At 42.3% G+C, this 18572-nt stretch overlaps 1 protein-coding gene across 8 annotated transcripts in view; it reads left to right on the top strand.

Moving 5' to 3' along the window:
* Positions 1-18572, top strand: part of CCDC18 (coiled-coil domain containing 18) — an 87582-nt gene that overhangs the window by 42727 nt on the left and 26283 nt on the right. For all 8 annotated transcript variants that reach the window (XM_053246497.1, XM_053246500.1, XM_053246498.1 and 5 more), the window contains 7 exons: positions 8241-8383; positions 8752-8915; positions 9977-10190; positions 11759-11858; positions 13717-13833; positions 16564-16707; positions 17648-17851. In XM_053246497.1, coding sequence (XP_053102472.1) covers positions 8241-8383; positions 8752-8915; positions 9977-10190; positions 11759-11858; positions 13717-13833; positions 16564-16707; positions 17648-17851 — 1086 coding nt within the window. The remainder of the gene's footprint in view (positions 1-8240; positions 8384-8751; positions 8916-9976; positions 10191-11758; positions 11859-13716; positions 13834-16563; positions 16708-17647; positions 17852-18572) is intronic.

The raw sequence follows: 18572 nt of genomic DNA, 5'->3' as shown, positions 1-18572 counted from the left end.
TTGGGACGTTTCCCTGCTCCTCTGGACTTCAGATCTCTTCTATATGTTTCCCCATATTGCTCTCATGCCGAGAGTACTGAGGAAGATACAGATGGAGAACTCAGATTGCATACTGATCGCACCATGGTGGCCCCACCAGATGTGGTTTGCCACCCTCCTATCATTAGTGGAAACACACTACATACCTCTGCCAAGCATACCAGATCTACTAACAAGAGAACAGGGGACAATACTCCACCTGGACGTAGAGCATCTTCACCTGACAGCATGGTGGCAGTGTTGTGGGTTGGTGTTGCAGGTCATCAAAGCATCCAGGAAACCATTGACCCGAGCATCGTATAAAGCAAAATGGAAACACTTCACTGTCTTTGCAAAGGCTTCCTTAGAGTTTATATTGACTTACCTGTTGCACCTGAAAAGATCAGGTCTATCAGTTGTCTCGCTAAACGTTCATTTGGCTTCCGTTGCAGCCAATTCCATTCATGTTTGAATTTTTTTCAAAGGAACTAGTCCATCATTGCTTTAAGGGCCTCCTTTGTTTATATCCCCACAAACCTATGTTAGCTCCCCCTTGGACCTTAAATTGGTTCTTACCTGGTTAATGCACACACTGTTTGAGCCAATGGCTACATGTTCTCTTCGTTACCTTACCTTTAAGACAACCTTTCTCCTCGCCATCGCATCAGCTCGCCGAGTATCAGAGCTCCGAGCTCTGCACGCTGATCTGCCATACATCTCATCCCAGCAAGATAAAGTGCTTCTTCAGCTTGGTGCCACCCACTTACCCAAGGTGGTATCCCAATACCACATCTCCCAGGATATCTGCTTGCTGGTCTTCTTTCCAAACCTTTTGTCAGACTCAGAACACAACTGGCACAATTTGGACATGAAGTGTACATTATCTTTCTACCTACGTTGAGCACAAGTCTTCAGACAACCGACTTCCCTATTCATCTGCTTCACCGGTCCTAATAGGGAAACAGATGTCTTGTCAACATCTGTCAGCCTGGATTATGTCCACAATCAAGACTGTGTATGTACTGGCCGAATGAGACCCACCTAATACCATATGCACCCATTCCACAAGGGCTGCTATTATTATTATTATTATTATTATTATTATTATTATTATTATTATTATTTACTTTTATATCCCGCGCTTCCTCCAAGGAGCCCAGAGCAGTGTACTACATACTTTGAGTTTCTCTTTCACAACAGCCCTGTGAAGTAGGTTAGGCTGAGAGATAAGTGACTGGCCCAGAGTCACCCAGCTGGTTTTCATGGCTGAATGGGGATTTGAACTTGGGTCTCCCCGGTCCTAGTCCAGCACTCTAACCACTACACCATGCTGGCCACATTCACTGCCTTCCTTCTTAGGGTGCACCTGGAGGCCATCTGTAGAGTGGCAACCTGGAATGGACCTCGGTCATTCGTCAGGCACTATGCCCTTGACATTCGGTCCTGTGGTCACTCACAGTTTTGGGCAGCAGTCCTCGACTCAGTGTTGCAGTAGGAGCACTGAAGATACCCACTTCCTGCCTTCCAGATCAGTAGTAGCTCGCTAATCTCCTGTGTGTGGTTGGACAATAGGACAACTACTGAGAGTGTCAGGTTACTTACCTGTAACAGTAGTTTTCGTAGTAGTCCATTGTTCAATCACATGACCCCTCTTCACTGCTGCAGTGGTCACCTTTATGGCACTATGCGATGGTCAGGGACTAAGGGGGAATGGTGGGTAAATGTAATAAGTACTGCTGAGGGAAGTGGGGCTCTCCCCCCCAACAAAAAAATCTGTAAGCTCTAGAAGGTTTTGATGTCATCTGCACAGACATCCTGAGTATGATTGGACAATGGACCATTACAAGAACTTGATCATGGGTGAAGGGGCTGACCTGGTATGTATTACCGAGACTTGGTTGGGGGAGGCTAGTGGTCCTGTCTGGTCCCAGCTTCTTTCTCAAGGATATTCTGTAGAGGAGCAGGTGAGGGGACGTGGGCGGGGAGGTGGAGTGGCTGTGGTCTATAAGGATGACATCTCGCTTACCAGGGTCCCTTTTAGGGTATTGGACCATATTGAATGTGTATACTTGAGTTTGGGGATCAGGGATAGATTGGGACTTCTGTTGGTGTACCGATCGCCTCCCTGCCCAGCAGAATCCCTTACAGAGCTCACAGACTTAAGTCTCCCAGACAGTGTTCAATGTTCATTTTGGGACCAATCTGTCTGGGGTAGCTCAGGCGTTCATACAACGATGGGCCTATCCCAAGTGGTCTCTGGACCGATGCATATTACAGGTCACATGCTTGATTTTGTCTCTTACTCTGTTCAGGGTAGTGTTCCGTGGGTGGGGACCCCTGTGATTTCTCCATTGTCTTGGACAGACCACCATCTGGTTAAGGTTTGACTTACAACCACTTCCCATCTCCACAGGGGCAAGGGGCCTATTAGAATGGTCCGCCCGAAGAGGTTATTGGCTCCAGTAAGATTCCAAGAAGCCTTGGAGGGATTCAGTGTTGGCTTTGCCAGTGATCCTGTTGATGCCCTGGTTGAGAATTGGAACAACTTGCTCACCAGGGCAGTAGACACGATTGCTCCCAAGCATTCCCTCCGACCCGCTTCAAAATTAGCCCCTTGGTATACGGAAGATCTACAGGGGCTGAAGCGGCAAGATAAGCAACTGGAGCGCAAGTGGAGAAAGACTCTACTCGAATCCGACAGATTGCGACATCGAGCATATCTAAAGATCTATGCTCAGGAAATACGTGCGGCAAAGAGGCAGCTCTTTTCTGCCTGTATTGCCTCTGCAAGTTCACACCCAGCGGAGTTGTTCAGGGTTGTGAGGGGACTAGTATCTGCTCCCCCTCCCTTGAACCAGAATTTGGAATCATCAGTTACCCGCTGCGATGTGTTTAACGAGTTTTCGCAGATAAAATCTCTCTGATTCGGGCCGACCTAGATGGAGACCCCACAATTAATTTGATGTCTGAACTGGAGGTGCCCAACAACTCCTGTTATGTGATTCATCTGGATTGGTTTCAGTTTGTGATTCCTGAGGATGTGGACAAGCTGCTTGGATCGGTGAGGCCTACCACTTGTTCTCTTGTCCAACACGGCTTGTTCTATCTAGCAGGGAGGCTGGTGGAAATCATAAATGCTTCTCTGAGGGAAGGCAGGATGCCTCCTTATCTTAAGGAGGCAATCATTAGACCTCTTCTAAAGAAGCCTGCATTAGATCCCTCAGAGTTGAGCAATTATAGGCCTGTTTCCAATCTCCCATGGCTGGGCAAGGTAATTGAGAGGGTGGTGGCCTCTCAGCTCCAGGTGGTCTTGGAGGAAACTGATTATCTAGACCCATTTCAAACTAGTTTTCAGGTGAGCTATGCAGTTGAGATTGCCTTGGTCAGCCTGATGGATTATTTCCAATTGGGAATTGACAGAGGAAGTGTGACTCTGTTGGTCCTTTTGGATCTCTTGGTGGCTTTCGATACTATTGACCATAGTACCCTTCTGGAACGTCTGAGGGTGTTGGGCGTGGGAGGCACTGTTTTACAGTGGTTCTGCTCCTACCTCTCGGATAGATTCCAGATGGTGTCAATTGGAGATTGTTGCTCTTCGAAATCAGAGCTTAAGTATGGTGTCCCTCAAGGCTCCATACTCTCTCCAATGCTTTTTAACATCTACATGAAACCACTGGGAGAAATCATCAGGGGATTTGCAGCTGGGTGTTACCAGTATGCTGATGACACCCAGATCTACTTTTTCATGTCAACTTCTTCAGGAGCTGGCATATTCTCCCTAAATGTCTGCCTGGAAGCAGTAATAACTGGATGAGGGAGAATAAACTGAAGCTGAATCCAGATAAGATGGAGGTACTTATTGTGCGGGGTCAGAACTCCAGAGACGATTTTGATCTACCTGTTCTAGATGGGGTCACATGTCCCCAAAAGGAACAGGTTCGCAGTCTGGGAGTACTTCTGGATTCACACCTCTCCCTGGTTTCTCAGGTTGAGGCGGTGACCAGGGGTGCATTCTATCAGCTCTGACTGATACGCCAGCTGCGCCCGTTTCTCGAGATCAGTGACCTCAAAACAGTGGTACATCTGTTGGTAACCTCCAGACTTGACTTCTGTCATGTGCTCTATGTGTGGCTGCCTTTGTACGTAGTCCAGAAACTTCAGTTGGTTCAGAATGTGGCAGCCAGGTTGGTCTCTGGGTCTTCTTGGAGAGACTACGTTACTCCTTTACTGATGGAGCTACACTGGCTGCCAATAGGTTTCCGGACAAAATACAAAGTGCTAGCTTATAAAGCTAGCACTTTATATAACTTATAAAGCCCTAAACAGCTTAGGCCCTGGATATCTAAGAGAGCGTCTTCTTCACTACGAACCCCACCGCTCACTGAGGTCATCTGAGGAGGTCCGTCTCCAGTTACCACCATCTCGTCTGATGCTTACACAGAGACGGGCGTTCTCGGTCGCTGCCCAAAGATTGTGGAATGCGCTTCCTGCTGAGATACATTCCTTCCCAGTGGAGAGAGTAAATATGGCTTCCTGGAAGGAAGCTCCCGAATAACCTCTTGGGAGTTTTCACTCCCGTTTGGTCTAATTATCTTCATTATCAATATGAAGATCAGAATGCATGCAGAGCTTGTCCTCCCCCTCTGACAGGAGGGGAATCTGGAGAGATTCCAGGCTTGAGAAAGTCTGGAGGACTCTGGACGACCCCCCCGAGAGAGACCTTTCTGCTTCAAGCATCAGGCTGAACGGGAGAGGTTTCCACCAGCCTCGTTAAGGATGACCTTGCTATATATATTCCTATCTACTTTCCTTTAATAAATCTCTGAGATGACTACGGCTGCGAGTTTGTTGGATCTATGGCTTTTTTAAATTGTTACATTTTGCTTATTTCCCGCTATCTTCTATTTTTGAATCTTTCTATGGACTTCGTCAGAGAGCTCAGCACTCCAATGTTATCAGCTTTCAGTTTTACTATGAAGAATTTTTTAAAACATTTGAGGCTCCTGCAATTACTTATTTTATCCTGATCTTTAATCCACTCATTCCATACGCTGGGGGTGATTATGGATTTTATATATTCTGAGAACTCCTCCTGAACTTTTCAGCAGCAACGTATGGCATCTGCAACAGAGAAGAGGAATGGAGAAGAAGATAGGCTTGGAGAGAAAATGGCTTTGATGACCATGGTTTCCGTGCTTGCAAGATTTTTGGCATCTATTCTCTTTTTCTCTTTGCTTTTCTCTATTTTCCTGTCTCCTTTACTTCTGAGCCTCTCACTGACTCTGCCAGAGGTAAACAGCATTAGTGGAGTGCTGGCTGAAGAGGAAAAGAAACTTTACATGAATGTTGGTGAACTTTAATTAGCTTTTATTTTCATTTTGAAGAACTTCTGCAAGTGGCCTTGGAAAACATTGGATGCTCAAGTGATTAATTACTTTATTTACAGCAGTTGACTCCCGGCACTAATAAAACTTTTTTTGACTGGTAATTAAGTTTTTTGCTTATTTTTTCCTTTGTACCTTCAGCAGTACTGAAATGGGGATGGAACGGATGGTTTAAACACAGTACTACTTTCAAAGATTACTTCTTTCAAAGATTTTTTGGAGAGGTTTCTTAAATATTAGTCCTTGTAATTATGATGAAGTATGATGATGGAAAACGAGGGAGAAGACATAATTTGGGATGGTACGGCATTTTCTGGACTATTTTGTCTCTCCACTTATTGGATGGACACATTACTGATGGAGTACAAATATCACTCCGCATTGTTAATCTTACTTAGAAGCCAGCCCCAAAACTTAACATCTGGAAATTGGAATAATTACACATAGAAGAACTAAGGCTTTTTTTGGCTGCCCAAGGGTGGGGAGGGGGGAGCAAATGTTCATTACATGTAACCCAATAATACACTTTCTCACACGCAAGTTTCTCTTTGTCTAGTCCCAGCAATGTTTAGTCTCTCTGCAGAGCTTTGATATCTGTTGGGAATGTTTGTCAAGGCTTTCTTGTTAACCCCTTGGTGGTATTCCAAAGATTTTTAATACTATCCAATTTGACTTGATTTTATTTTCTGGAAATGGGTAACATGATTTTCTTTCCTTTTTCCTCCTTTATAAATTCATTGCCCCTAATATCTTTTTTTTCTTCACAAGTGAGGTTTTTCTCTCTCTTCAAATTTAATTTCCTGACTTATTTTAAGGAAAAAAAATTGCATATACCTAGGCTATATCAATTGATACACAATAATAGACATATATGCCCAATCTGTTATTTTAGTGAATATTATTGTTTAGCTTATTCAATATGAATATACTCAGTTTCATTACCTTTTATGCAATAGCAAATCTGAGATATTGGTGATAGGGAGATCTGTGTTTAAGGGCAGATAGTTGAAATTATGAGGTTGAATAGATATTACTGAAAGTAGATTTTTTATCTTTCTTCTGCACTGGATTCCCTGTTATTATTTGCAGAAGTATTATAAGGACTACGGAAATTAGTTTATATAGGTATACATTCAGTTTATGGTTATAATTACTATTATATTACTGTCTTGTGTGTGTAATTAGTTATTTTCAATATGAAGATTTGACTTATGTATTCCCTGTTAATTTAACAGCTGCCATCAAAAATTTAAGAAGAGGGAAATCTCCATACCAAAGGGCAATGTTTTTCTCTCTTTTTCTCTATTTTTACTTTTATTCACTTTTTTTGGTTTCTTTTTTAATCATGGGTCAATTATCTGGTTTCTAGAAGATCAAGAGCCCTAGATTTTATATTAGTATTTTATAAAATTCTTTTTTCTCCTCTCTTTCTTTATTTTTTAAACTATGGGTTAATTATCTGACTTTCAGAAGATTGAGAGTCCCAGACTTTATATTAACATTCCATAAAACGCTTTTTCTCTTGGAATTAACTTTTTTCTCTCCCCTTTCTTCTTTTTCCCCTTCTTTTTTAAACCCCATACTCTTATTCATTTCTTCCATACATAACAGGTTTTGGATACTAGTCATAAACATTTGTCAATGCGTTTTGCACTTGGGCTGCATGGGATGAGAATTCAACTATGACCTCATGTCTATAGTATTTAAGCTTCAGGTCTTTGCTGATCAGTCTTTTCCTCTTGGCAAGCAACTCCTTTCTCTCCTAAGCATAACTGGAGAGTCGGATGGGAGGCTCAAGATCCATTTCCTATTTTTATATTATTGTCAGATTCATTTCTGTAGTTATTTCCTTTGTTTGTTTGTTTGTTTTTAGTGACGTTCTTATAGATAACACCTTCTGAGCTTATAGATTTCAATATGATTCTTTGCATTGTTGTTTCTTTTTCTGTGTTCCCATTACTTTTGGACCTCCCACTGAGATTGGTTATGGAGAGGAGAGCCAATATGAAGTGATTAATGTGATCTACCTAAGATTTTGCGTACAAAGTTCGATATTTATTCTATCCAGCTTGTGTTGCACTCTGATGGAATTATGAAAATTATATTCCTATCTTAGAGATTTTACAAAGAGCATTGAATTTATGAATTTCTCCATCTGCTACTTACAGCATTGAGATAGTTGTATGTGAATTTATAGCTTTTTACTGCAGAAGTTTGTAACAGAAGCTTTTCAATGTCCTTGTCCCACCGGAATAAGGATTTCTAGTGATACTGATGGATGGATAAGATGTTGTTTGTAAACTTGTATTTTTGTTGAAATCTCAGAGATATAACATTTCTGTTTTTTACTTATATTACTAATAAAAGCATTTTAAAAATCTTAAGAGAGAGAGAGAGATACGTTCCTTCCCATCTCTGGCAATTTTCATAAAACACCTAAAAACCCATCTTTTTGCCCAAGCTTTCTCAGCTTCCTAAATTTTTTAGGTTTTAATCTCTGGTTTATTTTTAAATTGTTTTAAGTTGTTTGTATATGTTTTTAACTTGTTTTATGTTATTGTTAACCACCCAGAGATGAAAGTTTGGGGCGGTGTACAAATTAGATCAGATAGATAGATAGATAGATAGATACTGTTACAGGTAAGTAACCTGACTTATAATGAACCTTATTTCTGTTTGCTCAGTTTAGTTTATTTCAGTCATAGCTGCAATCTTATCTATATTTACCTGGGAGTAAACTCCAATAAATTCAGCAGAACTTATTTCGAGCAATCATGCATTTCATAGGTTCCAAGGCATATTAAATCTGTTATAAATAGGTTATCTGTTTTTAAATAGGTATTAAAATTAGAGCAAGAACTTCAAAAACAGAAGGAAAATTGGGAGGAAGAACTGAAAAAAACAAATGAGAAGCTCCATGTAGCCACTGAAGAAGCTGATTTGAAAAGGCAAAAAGTATCAGAACTTACTGGCACCATCAGGTATGTTTAGAATATTTTTCTATATATATGTTCCATAAATCCACTTTATGTATTTATCAATTATTTTTAAACTAAAATTATGATTCATTTCTTGAATGTGTAGTATCTTCTGAAGGAAGAGGTTTCAGAACAGAACTTTTAAATAAGTCACTTAAGCACTAAAAGCCGGAATAGCAAGAAAGATCTTGCCAGGCAGAATATTGCCCATTTTGTTATCGGACATCTATATAGTTTCAGTCTTTAATTACTCATAATCAAACTGAATATGTTGTAGATCTGTGGAAAAATTGTGTTTTGCCTAGGATTATGTTTCTTCAGAATGCTCATAATTTCAGTTACTTGTTGAGACCTGCTCATTCTATATTTAGGCAGATTAAAATGGAAATGGATCAATGCAAAGATGAGCTGTTAGACATGGAGAAAGAATTAGTACACTTAAGACGAGATGGTCACACTAAAGCAATGCAGCTAGGCCACTTGGAAATGACTTTGGAGCAGAAACTATCAGAATTACATAAGAAGACACAACAAGGTAGGCTATTTGCTATGCTTTTTAGAGCCAGTTCAGATGTCACACAGAACCATAGTTAAATACTTGACTTTGTGCAATGTCTCTGAAATTCAGGAGTGCGCATTCTTCCATCCCCTGCCCTCATGAGCTTCAGAAGAATCCTAATTTGAGCTTTGAAACAAACTAAAATCTATTGTAATGTCTAAACCAATAAGTCTTGATGTATTCTACTCAGCTTCCTGGAAACAAACCATGATATGAACCCAAGAATTAAATGGTGATTGGAGATGGGACCTCTTCCATAGTTGTACCCTGGTGGAGGAATTCTCTCCCCAGAGATACTTGTCTAGACCTAGTATACTGGCCTTTAAGCACCAAGTGAAGAGAATTTTATTCTCCTGGACTTTTAGCAGCTGTTCTGCTTTTGCTATTGATGCTTTTACTGTTGTCTTGGTTCATTTAATATTTTATTGCTATTATGCTTATTATGGATTTTTAACTTTTTACTGTTAGACAACTTGGAAGCATGCTGAACGGGGGCATATGCATCTTTTTAAATGAAGATAATATGCATAAAGACAGGAAGGTCATACATACGACCATTTTTGTAGGTGGGGCGAAGGGCTGATGGGGAGGCAGGCTCCTGCCTGCCTCCCCAAACACAATCTCTGTCTCCATCCAGGCTCTGCCACTTGCTGCAGCACATGAGCCATGTTGCAGTGATTGGCAGAGGAGGGAACTGGACGAGAAAGTTCTCCGGCATCTCCTCAACACACCACGCCAGGAGTGCCATGCACTGAAGGATCTTTGCTCAGCCAGGAGCCCCTGCTGCCCAGTTTTGTGTGTGTGCAGGCTGCCTACAGCCCACACACACACACACCCCTGGGGTTAAGGACGCACTTGTGCCCTTAAACCCAGGTTAAAGCCTGGGGTAAATTTCCGGGCTTGAGGATCAATCTCAGTGGTGCACAAAGGTAGCCCAGCCCAGGCTCGGATGTTCCAGCTTGGGTTTGGCTGCCCGAGTGAATAGCCTCATTGTTTGCTAACCTTCCTCCCTCCCCCGCCCCCACTGTGTGCACAAGTGAAAGAATTGGAAGATAAACTAGTTCAAAACGAGATGCAGCGAAAAGATGCTGTGCAGAAAATAGAAACGTTAGAGACTGAACTGCAAAATGCCACTGGGGAGCTAAAGACCACTTTAAGACAACTACAGGAACTCCGTGATGTGCTACAAAATGCACAGCTGTCTCTGGAGGAGAAGTATGCTGCTATCCAGGATTTAACAGAAGAACTAAGGTATGCTAACCGCTGTTACTGACTACATCAGTGCTGCAGTCTAGTAAACTAGAAATCCTATTGCAGATTGACTTTCAAAATTCCATACTGTGAAGCAAGATGTATTGTCTCATTTTGAAGAATCAGGTCAAAGATTGCTCCATGCCTCCTCCTGCTTGAGGAAAGTTGCAAACTGGCTTTGATGCCACCCTCTTCCCACTCACCAGCCTCACCTTCTGGGCACATTCTGTCCTCCATCAGATTCCACTGCTTGCTGCAAGCATCCAGTATTGCTGACTCGTTTTACTCTCACTGCTGCTCTAGCACCAGCACCAATCTTGTCCACTTTGTCTCCTCCATTTTGGAGGAGTGCCAGAGAGATAGCAGGAGAGAGAGATTGGATGGCAAAGCTGGATGTATGAGGCTTGCTGCAGCAAGCAGAGGCATTGGCCAGAGAAGAGTGAGTGGACCTAGTAGGTTAAGTTGGTGAGGGAAAAGAAAGGCAGTGTCAGTCCTGGACTGCAACTAGCAAGGCAGGGCTGACCATGGAGGAACAGAGGACAAGATCAAAGGTGGCAGCAGAAAGGTAATGGGGCAATGAACTGCAGCAGGCAGGTGAGGTGGCATCCACTCTAGGAGGTGGGGCCTGCACTCATTGCCTTGTGGTGCACTTGCCGCCGGAGGCAGTTGCTTCATGCAACCTTGAGAGAAACCGCCCATGAGTCAGGCATTGAAGAATGTAAAGCCACATTCTCGTAGGGCCCTAGTGTTATTGGTATCGAGTTCTCTGTCCTTCTGTCTCTGTGGAAGACAAGACCTAAAAGGGCAGAGGGGATGTCTATACTTCTCCCTATAGGAAAGCAAATATTTTGAGAGCAGAAAGCAAAATATCACCCAATGTCCTAGCGGGATTTTACACACGGCTGCTTCTGAAGCATGAATAGTAAAGATGACAAAAAAGAATATCAATATATTTTACAGCTGTCAAATGCATACAAACTACAGTTGAAAAATTACTAGCAGGTACTGTGAAGGAGCTCCATGCACTTGTAAAAGAAATGGTTTGTTTAATGTTCATATTACAGTGATACTTGTGGAATTTTTCTATTGGTAGCACATTGAAATAAAGCAAAATCTTTAGAATCATCTTGTAACTTTAACCATTCTTTTTGTATGACAGTGTAATGAAAACCTTGATAGAGCCAAGACAATCCCCCACGCCTCCGCCCCAAGTCTCTGACAAAAATTAGCATTTGGGTTTTTCATCCAGACTGCTTGTCCGTTTTTGGTTCAGTATTATCCAAAACACTGAGAGCTGCTCTTCAGGGTTTCAGATACATATTTCTCAGCCCCACCTGAGGATGCAGGTATCTGGGACGTTCTGCATGCAAAGCAGTTGCTTTTCCCCTCAGCAACCGTCCTTCCCCATAGGACAATTCTACAACTTACTTAGTACTAAAAGAATGCTACAGTCTGCATGTTTACTCGGAAATGAGTTCTACTCTGTTCAGTGGGGTTTACTCCCAGGTAACCATGCTGCAATTCTATATACACTTGCTTAAAATTCATGTTTTTAATTTAAATTGCAGGGAAAGCAAGGATGAACTTGAGGATAAAACCCAAAAACTTCTTGACCTGGACCAAGCATTGAAAGAAAGGAATTGGGAGTTGAAACAAAGAGCAGTTCAGGTTAGAACTTGTATCAGACTAATTTGTTTAGGTTGTTTGTTCTTTTATTGTTAAATTTATATGCCGCCTTTCATTAAAACAATCCCAAGGCGGTTTACAGCAAAATTTAAAAACAAGATTGTAAAAAAGATACAATTAAAATATTAAGCTAAAAATATTTTTTAAATCTTATTAAAATTTAAAACATAAGCATAAAAGCAATACAAAGGACAAAGAGCAGCAGCAGAGACAATCACATAAAAGCCTGGGTAAAAGCCACAATTTAACATGCTTTCTAAAAGCTGTGATGGAGACGGAGGAGTGAATAGCCACTGGGAGAGCATTCCAGAGTCGAGGCAGCAACAGAGAAGGCCCTGTCCCGCGTGCACGACAACCGAGCCTCCCTCATTGTCGGCACCTGGAGCAGAGCCCCCTCGTTGTTCTTAACTAATAGGTGAGGCCCATCATTGACCAGGCAGTCATTTGGGGTAGATTACACTGCTAGGAAGGTGCAAGAAATGAAATCCAAGTGGCCCTCTAAGATTTCAGGGGTAACATTCAAGGAATCCGCAATATTGCAATGCTTGACCTAACCCCAAAAATGGGGTTAGGCTGCTTAGCTGAATGATCCATTCTCGTGCTGAGAGCGGATGGAGCAGCTGCCACAGGGAGAGTGGCTATTTAAAATTTAAACCTTCCTGTGCATCAACTAAGAAGCAAGGGGAGGTGTAAAGTTTTAAATAGCTACTTTCCCTGCTTCTCAGCTGATGTGTGGGGAGCTTTAAAGAAGCAGCCAAGAATGGATGGAGCAGCCTGAGCGCCTCTCACCAGTTATTTAAATCTCCCCATGCACCAGCTGAGTAGTAGGGAGAGTGGCTATTTAATCTGTATACCAATTTAGCTGGGGGAAGGGTAGAAAACCACACATAACTCAAACTACCCCTTGTGATAACTAAATTGGTATACAGGTAGGTGGCCCACGAATGGTGGCCTCTATTCAGGGGCCACCTGTACATGTCATAGAATGTTTTTATTTAATGTGCTTGCAAAAGCAAAGTAAAAGCAGTTTGAAATGTGTAGGATTTCAACTTCGAAGAGTAATCTGTTAAATAATTACCATATATGGTAAATTTGAATACTAGTAAATTTGAATTGGAGAAAGATCTGCTTTTCTTGGGCATGATGTCATTTTGGAAGTATTGATCTGATTATTGAGCATTAAAAATCTGAGAACAATAGCAGTTAAAATATGGTTATTCAAAATTTCTTCTAAAAATACACACACAACTTTTTTCAAACCTTTCCACAGTCAAATTCTCATGTAAAAAGTGGTACATTCAGCTTATTTAAGTAGCAGGGTTGTTCATGCAAAATTAGGGAAATTCTGTGTGCGTGTGTGTGTAAATATACATACATACATACATACATACATTTATTTATTTATTTACCAACCATTCAGCGAATATATATTTCAGTTTAAAAAGTGATGCATCCAGCTAATTTCAGTGCAGGGTTGTGATGCAAAATTGGTTATCTGTTGGTCATCAGGAAGTATGACAATTTCACACCAATCAACCAGTGTTCCCTAAGGTGTGTGCATGCGCAGACACATTATTTGATGTCTGTTCACTTAATTTTAGAGCCCGCTCAAGTTGAATCAGGAAGGTCCCATTCTGAATGCATGTGTGCACGCACTGCCTTGATACTGCCACCCAGAACAAAACTCGTTCTGCACACAAATGAAAAAAAATTAGAGGGAACACTGCAAGATATTGCTTCGAAATATTAATAGCTTGAGCCTAAGTGGTATTTCAGTTCATCTTTTCATGACTTATGCCAACTTTGTTTTTCTTTGGCAATTGTTTTTGTCTGTCTTTAGGTTACACAGTTGGATATGACAATTCGTGAACACAGAGGAGAAATGGAACAAAAAATAATTAAATTAGAAGGAAGTTTAGAGAAAGCAGAGTTGGAAATTACAGAATGTAATAAGCAGGTACTTTAATTGTTCAAAATACTCTGAACTTGGTAGCATTGAAGAACACAGTTGTTTCTTTATAAGGGCAAAAATGGAAGGGAGGTAGTTGGCTCAAATCAACTACAGTTAATAACATGACTATTTTTGGAATTTTTTTTTACAGTAGATAGATTAGAATTTTAACAGAGAACCTTTGCAGCTTATCAACTGTACATTTTCAACAGCAATTATCATGTGGTGGTGGGGAATAGAAGTGGTTCCAGTGGTTTCCCCATTGTCATGGACGGACCACTAGCTGGTTAAGGTTGGTCTCACAGCCGCAATCCACCCCTGCAGGGGTGGTGGACCTATTAGGATGGTCCGTCCAAAAATGCTGCTGCACCCAGCGGGATTTCAAAAGGCCTTGGAGGATTTTGACATTGGTGCGGCCGGTGATTCTGTCGAAGCCCTGATGGGAACCTGGAACTGGGAACTCAACAGGACAGTAGACATGATTGCTCCTAAGCCTCCCTTCCGAACCTGCTGCAAAAATGGCCCCTTGGTATACTGAGGAGCTGCGGGGGCTGAAGCGGTTGGGTAGGCGACTAGAGCACAAGTGGAGGAGAACTCGGTTCGAATCTGACAGATTTCAGCATATGACCCATTTGAAGGCTTATGCAGTGGCAGTGCACACAGCAAAAAGGAGATTCTGGTCTGCGCGCATTGCGGCTGCAGGTTCATGCTCGGCAGAGGTATCCCGGGTTGTGAGGAGTTTGGTTTCTGCTCCTTCTACTTCCAATCAGTCCCCGTAGTTGCTCTGCTGTGATGCCTTTAATGAGTTCTTTGCAAATAAGATCTCCTGTATTCGGGCCGACTTGGACTCCACTATTTCTGCAAGGTCTATGGAGGAGGTGTCCAGTGATCCTTCTTGCAGTATTAGATTAGATCAGTTTCAATCTGTGACTCCTGAGGATGTGGACAAGCTGCTTGGGGCGGTGCGGCCTACCAACTGTTCTCTGGATCCTTGCCCGGCTTGGCTGCTTCTGTCTAGCAGGGAGATTGTTGGAGGTGACCTAGTTAACATCATAAATGCATCGCTGAGGGAGGGTAGGGTGCCCCCCTGTCTGAAGGAGGCAATGGTTAGACCGCTCTTAAAGAAGGTTTCCCTGGACCCCTTAGCGATGGACAGTTACAGGCCAATCTCCAGTCTCCATTGGTTGGGCAAGCTGATTGAGAGGGTGGTGGCCGACCAGCTCCAGGCAGTCTTGGAGGAAACGGATTATCTAGACCCATTTCAAACTGGCTTTAGAGCTGGCTATGGTGTTGAGACAGCCTTGGTCGGCCTGATAGATGACCTTTACCGGAGAATCGACAGAGGGAATGTGACTCTGCTGGTTCTTCTGGATCTCTCGACGGCGTTCGATACCATTGAACATGGTATCCTTCTGGATCACTTGGGGGAGTTGGGGATAGGGGGCACTGCTTTGCAGTGGTTCCGTTCCTATCTCTCAGGTAGATTCCAGATGGTTGAGCTTGGTGACAGTTGCTCCTCAAAACAGGAGCTGTTGTATGGAGTCCCTCAGGGCTCCATCCTGTCACCAATGCTTTTTAACATTTACATGAAACCGCTGGGTGAGGTCATCAGGAGGTTTGGTGCTGGGTGTTATCAGTATGCTGATGACACCCAAATCTACTTCTCCTTTTCATCTTCAGGAAATGGCACTCATTCTCTAAATGCCTTCCTACAGGCAGTAATGGGCTGGATGAGGAGGAACAAATTGAAGCCGAATCCAAGCAAGATGGAGGTGCTCATTGTGGGGGCTCAGAATCTGAGGGATGAATTAGATCTTCCTGTGCTGGATGGGATTACACTCCCCCAGAAGGAGCAGGTGCACAGCTTGGGAGTACTCCTGGACCCAGGCCTCACCCTGGTATCTCAGGTCTAGGCCATGGCCAGGAGTGCTTTCTATCAGCTTTGGCTGATTCGACAGCTGCGTCCATTCCTTGAATAGAACAATCTCAAAACAGTGGTGCATCAGCTAGTAACCTCCCGACTTGACTATTGCAATGCGCTCTACATGGGGCTGCCTTTGTACGTAGTCCAGAAACTTCAGTTAGTTCAGAATGTGGCAGCCAGATTGGTCTCTGGGGCAACCTGGAGAGACCATATCATGCCTGTTTTGAAACAATTACACTGGATGCCGATGTGTTTCCGGGCAAAATATAAACTGCTTGTTATTACCTTTAAAGCGCTGAACGGCTTGAGCCTGAGATATCTTAGAGAGCGCCTTCTTTTACATGATCCCCACTGCACATTAAGGTCATCTGAGGAGGTCCATCTCCAGTTACCTCCAGTTCATTTGGTGGTGACTCAGAGGCGGGCCTTCTCTGTAGCTGCTCCCGGGCTGTGGAATGTACTCCCAGCAGAAATTCGTAATCTTAATTCCTTACTGACCCTCAAGAGAGGCCTTAAAACCCATCTGTTTGGCCTGACCTTTCAGAGTTTTTAATTTGTTTCAATTGTTTTAATGTTTGCCCTGATTCTCCTGGGTTTTTAGAGGTTTGAATTTTTAATTGTTTTTATTCTGTTTTTATAGTTTTGATTTTAATTCTTAACTGGTTTTACTTGTTTTTATTCTGTTGTAAACTGCCCTGAGCCATTTTGGAAGGGCGGTATATAAATCAAATAAATAAATAATGTAGAGATGTTAGTTCCTAAAACAAATATTCTCTTAACACTTTCTTATGTGGCCTGTACTCTGTTATCAGATTGAGAGTTTAGAAGGCAAGCTGCAGCATGCCAACAATGAGCTACATGACAAGGAATTTGACATACTTCAACAAGAGCAAGAGATAAATCAACTTAAAAAAGAAACTGAAAGAAAGCAGCAGAAAATAACCAATATAGAGAAAGTAAGTTTTTCTTTGCATAAACATTGAATATCCTTGCATAAATAATGAATATCCATGGGTACTTCAGATTTTTCATCATTCTAATCACTTTTATCTAGGTAAGTAAGAAAGGAGGGGATACGTATTGTATGTATGTATTTATCTTAAGTGGCACAGCGGGGAAATGCTTGACTAACAAGCAGAAGGTTGCCGGTTCGAATCCCCACTGGTATGTTTCCTAGACCTATAGCAGCGATATTGGAAGATGCTGAAAGGCATCATCTCATACTGCGCGGGAGGAAGCAATGATAAACCCCTCCTGTATTCTACCAAAGAAAACCACAGGGCTCTGTGGGCGCCAGGAGTCGAAATCGACTTGATGGCACACTTTATTATTTATTTGTTACATTTTTACTCTGCCCCATCTGTCAGCTTTGAGCGGTTCACAGTAGACATACTCAATTAAAACTAACAAAACAATCAAAACCTAAAACTGTTTAAAACAATTTAAATCCTTGGAAGGCCAAGCCAAAGAAGTAAGTCTTAAGGGCTCTCTTGAAGGCTGGTAATGTTGGTAAGCCTCAGGTTTCAGCCTGGGAGCAGCTGCAGAGAAGGCCTGAGCCCAGGTCGCCACCAGACGAACTGATGTCAGCTTAAGGAGGACCTCTCTAGATGACCTGAATGTGAGGTGAGGATCATGCAGAAGGCAGTGCTCTCTAAGGGATAGATTGTCTAAATATGTTGCCTTTTTGCATAAGATGTTGAAATGCGTGTTTCTCATCATCCTATAATTATCTATTGCAAAGTCTCATCATTTGGTTTTGTTTATTTACCATTGAGAGGGCAGAATGGAACATAAATAACAGGTGAGATGTCAAGAAACTGTTGAGCATAAAAAGAAGCAATTTTTTAAAAAATCGTTTATTTGTTTGGCTAATGTAAATTATCCTTCCCCTTTTAGACATTGAAAGGACAGGAAAAGTGTATTGCAGACCAGTACAAAGAGGTACTTGATTTAGGACAGCAGTTGAGGTTGGAGCGTGAACAGATGAAACGTGTCCACACGGAACTACTGGAGAGTCGTCGTCAGCTGGCTCAAGCTGAGAGAGATGTGGAAAGAATCTCTCATGAACTGGAAGAACTAAACCATATTTCCCATGAAAAGGTAACCACAGGTTTTTGGATTACTTTCACATGACTGTAATCAACCTAACATAGAACTCTTCCCAAGACCAGTTTAATGCCTTATGATGTGATAGGTTCTGTACTTGAGCAGTGGCTCATTTGTGCCCTGCACAGGGCAGGAGATGTTGGTCTACAGTTCCCATAATCCCTGGCTATTGGCCACTATGGCTTGGGGATGATGATGATGATTTCGATTTCTACACCGCCCTTCCAAAAATAGCTCAGGGCAGTTTACAAAGAGAAACAATAAATAAATAAGATGGCTCCGTCCCCAAAGGGCTCACATTCTAAAACGAAACATAAGATAGACACCAGCAACAGTCACTGGAAGTACTGTGCTGGGGGTGGATAGGGCCAGTTACTCTCCTCCTGCTAAATAAAGAGAATCACCACGGTAAAAGGTGCCTCTTTGCCCAGTTAGCAGGGGTTATGGGAGTTGTAGTCCAAAAACAGCTGGTGGGGGGATAAGTTGAGCAGGCCTGACTACAGTGACTTATAGCTCTCCAGGGTTTCAGGCAGAATCTGCTTTCTGTATGGTTAATACAAACTATGGTTGTAAGTTGTGGCCTGTTATTCACTGAGCTGTATTTATTAACGATTTATTTATTTTTGCACGTTTATATGCTGCCAAAATATTAGGTTGGCTCCCTCATTTCTTCCAAGCCTTCTCTGCTGTGGACACAGATATAGAGCAAATAAAG

Source organism: Hemicordylus capensis, chromosome 4 (assembly GCF_027244095.1).
Source record: "Hemicordylus capensis ecotype Gifberg chromosome 4, rHemCap1.1.pri, whole genome shotgun sequence".
NCBI lineage: Eukaryota > Metazoa > Chordata > Lepidosauria > Squamata > Cordylidae > Hemicordylus > Hemicordylus capensis.
This window is presented reverse-complemented; position numbering and strand designations above follow the sequence as displayed.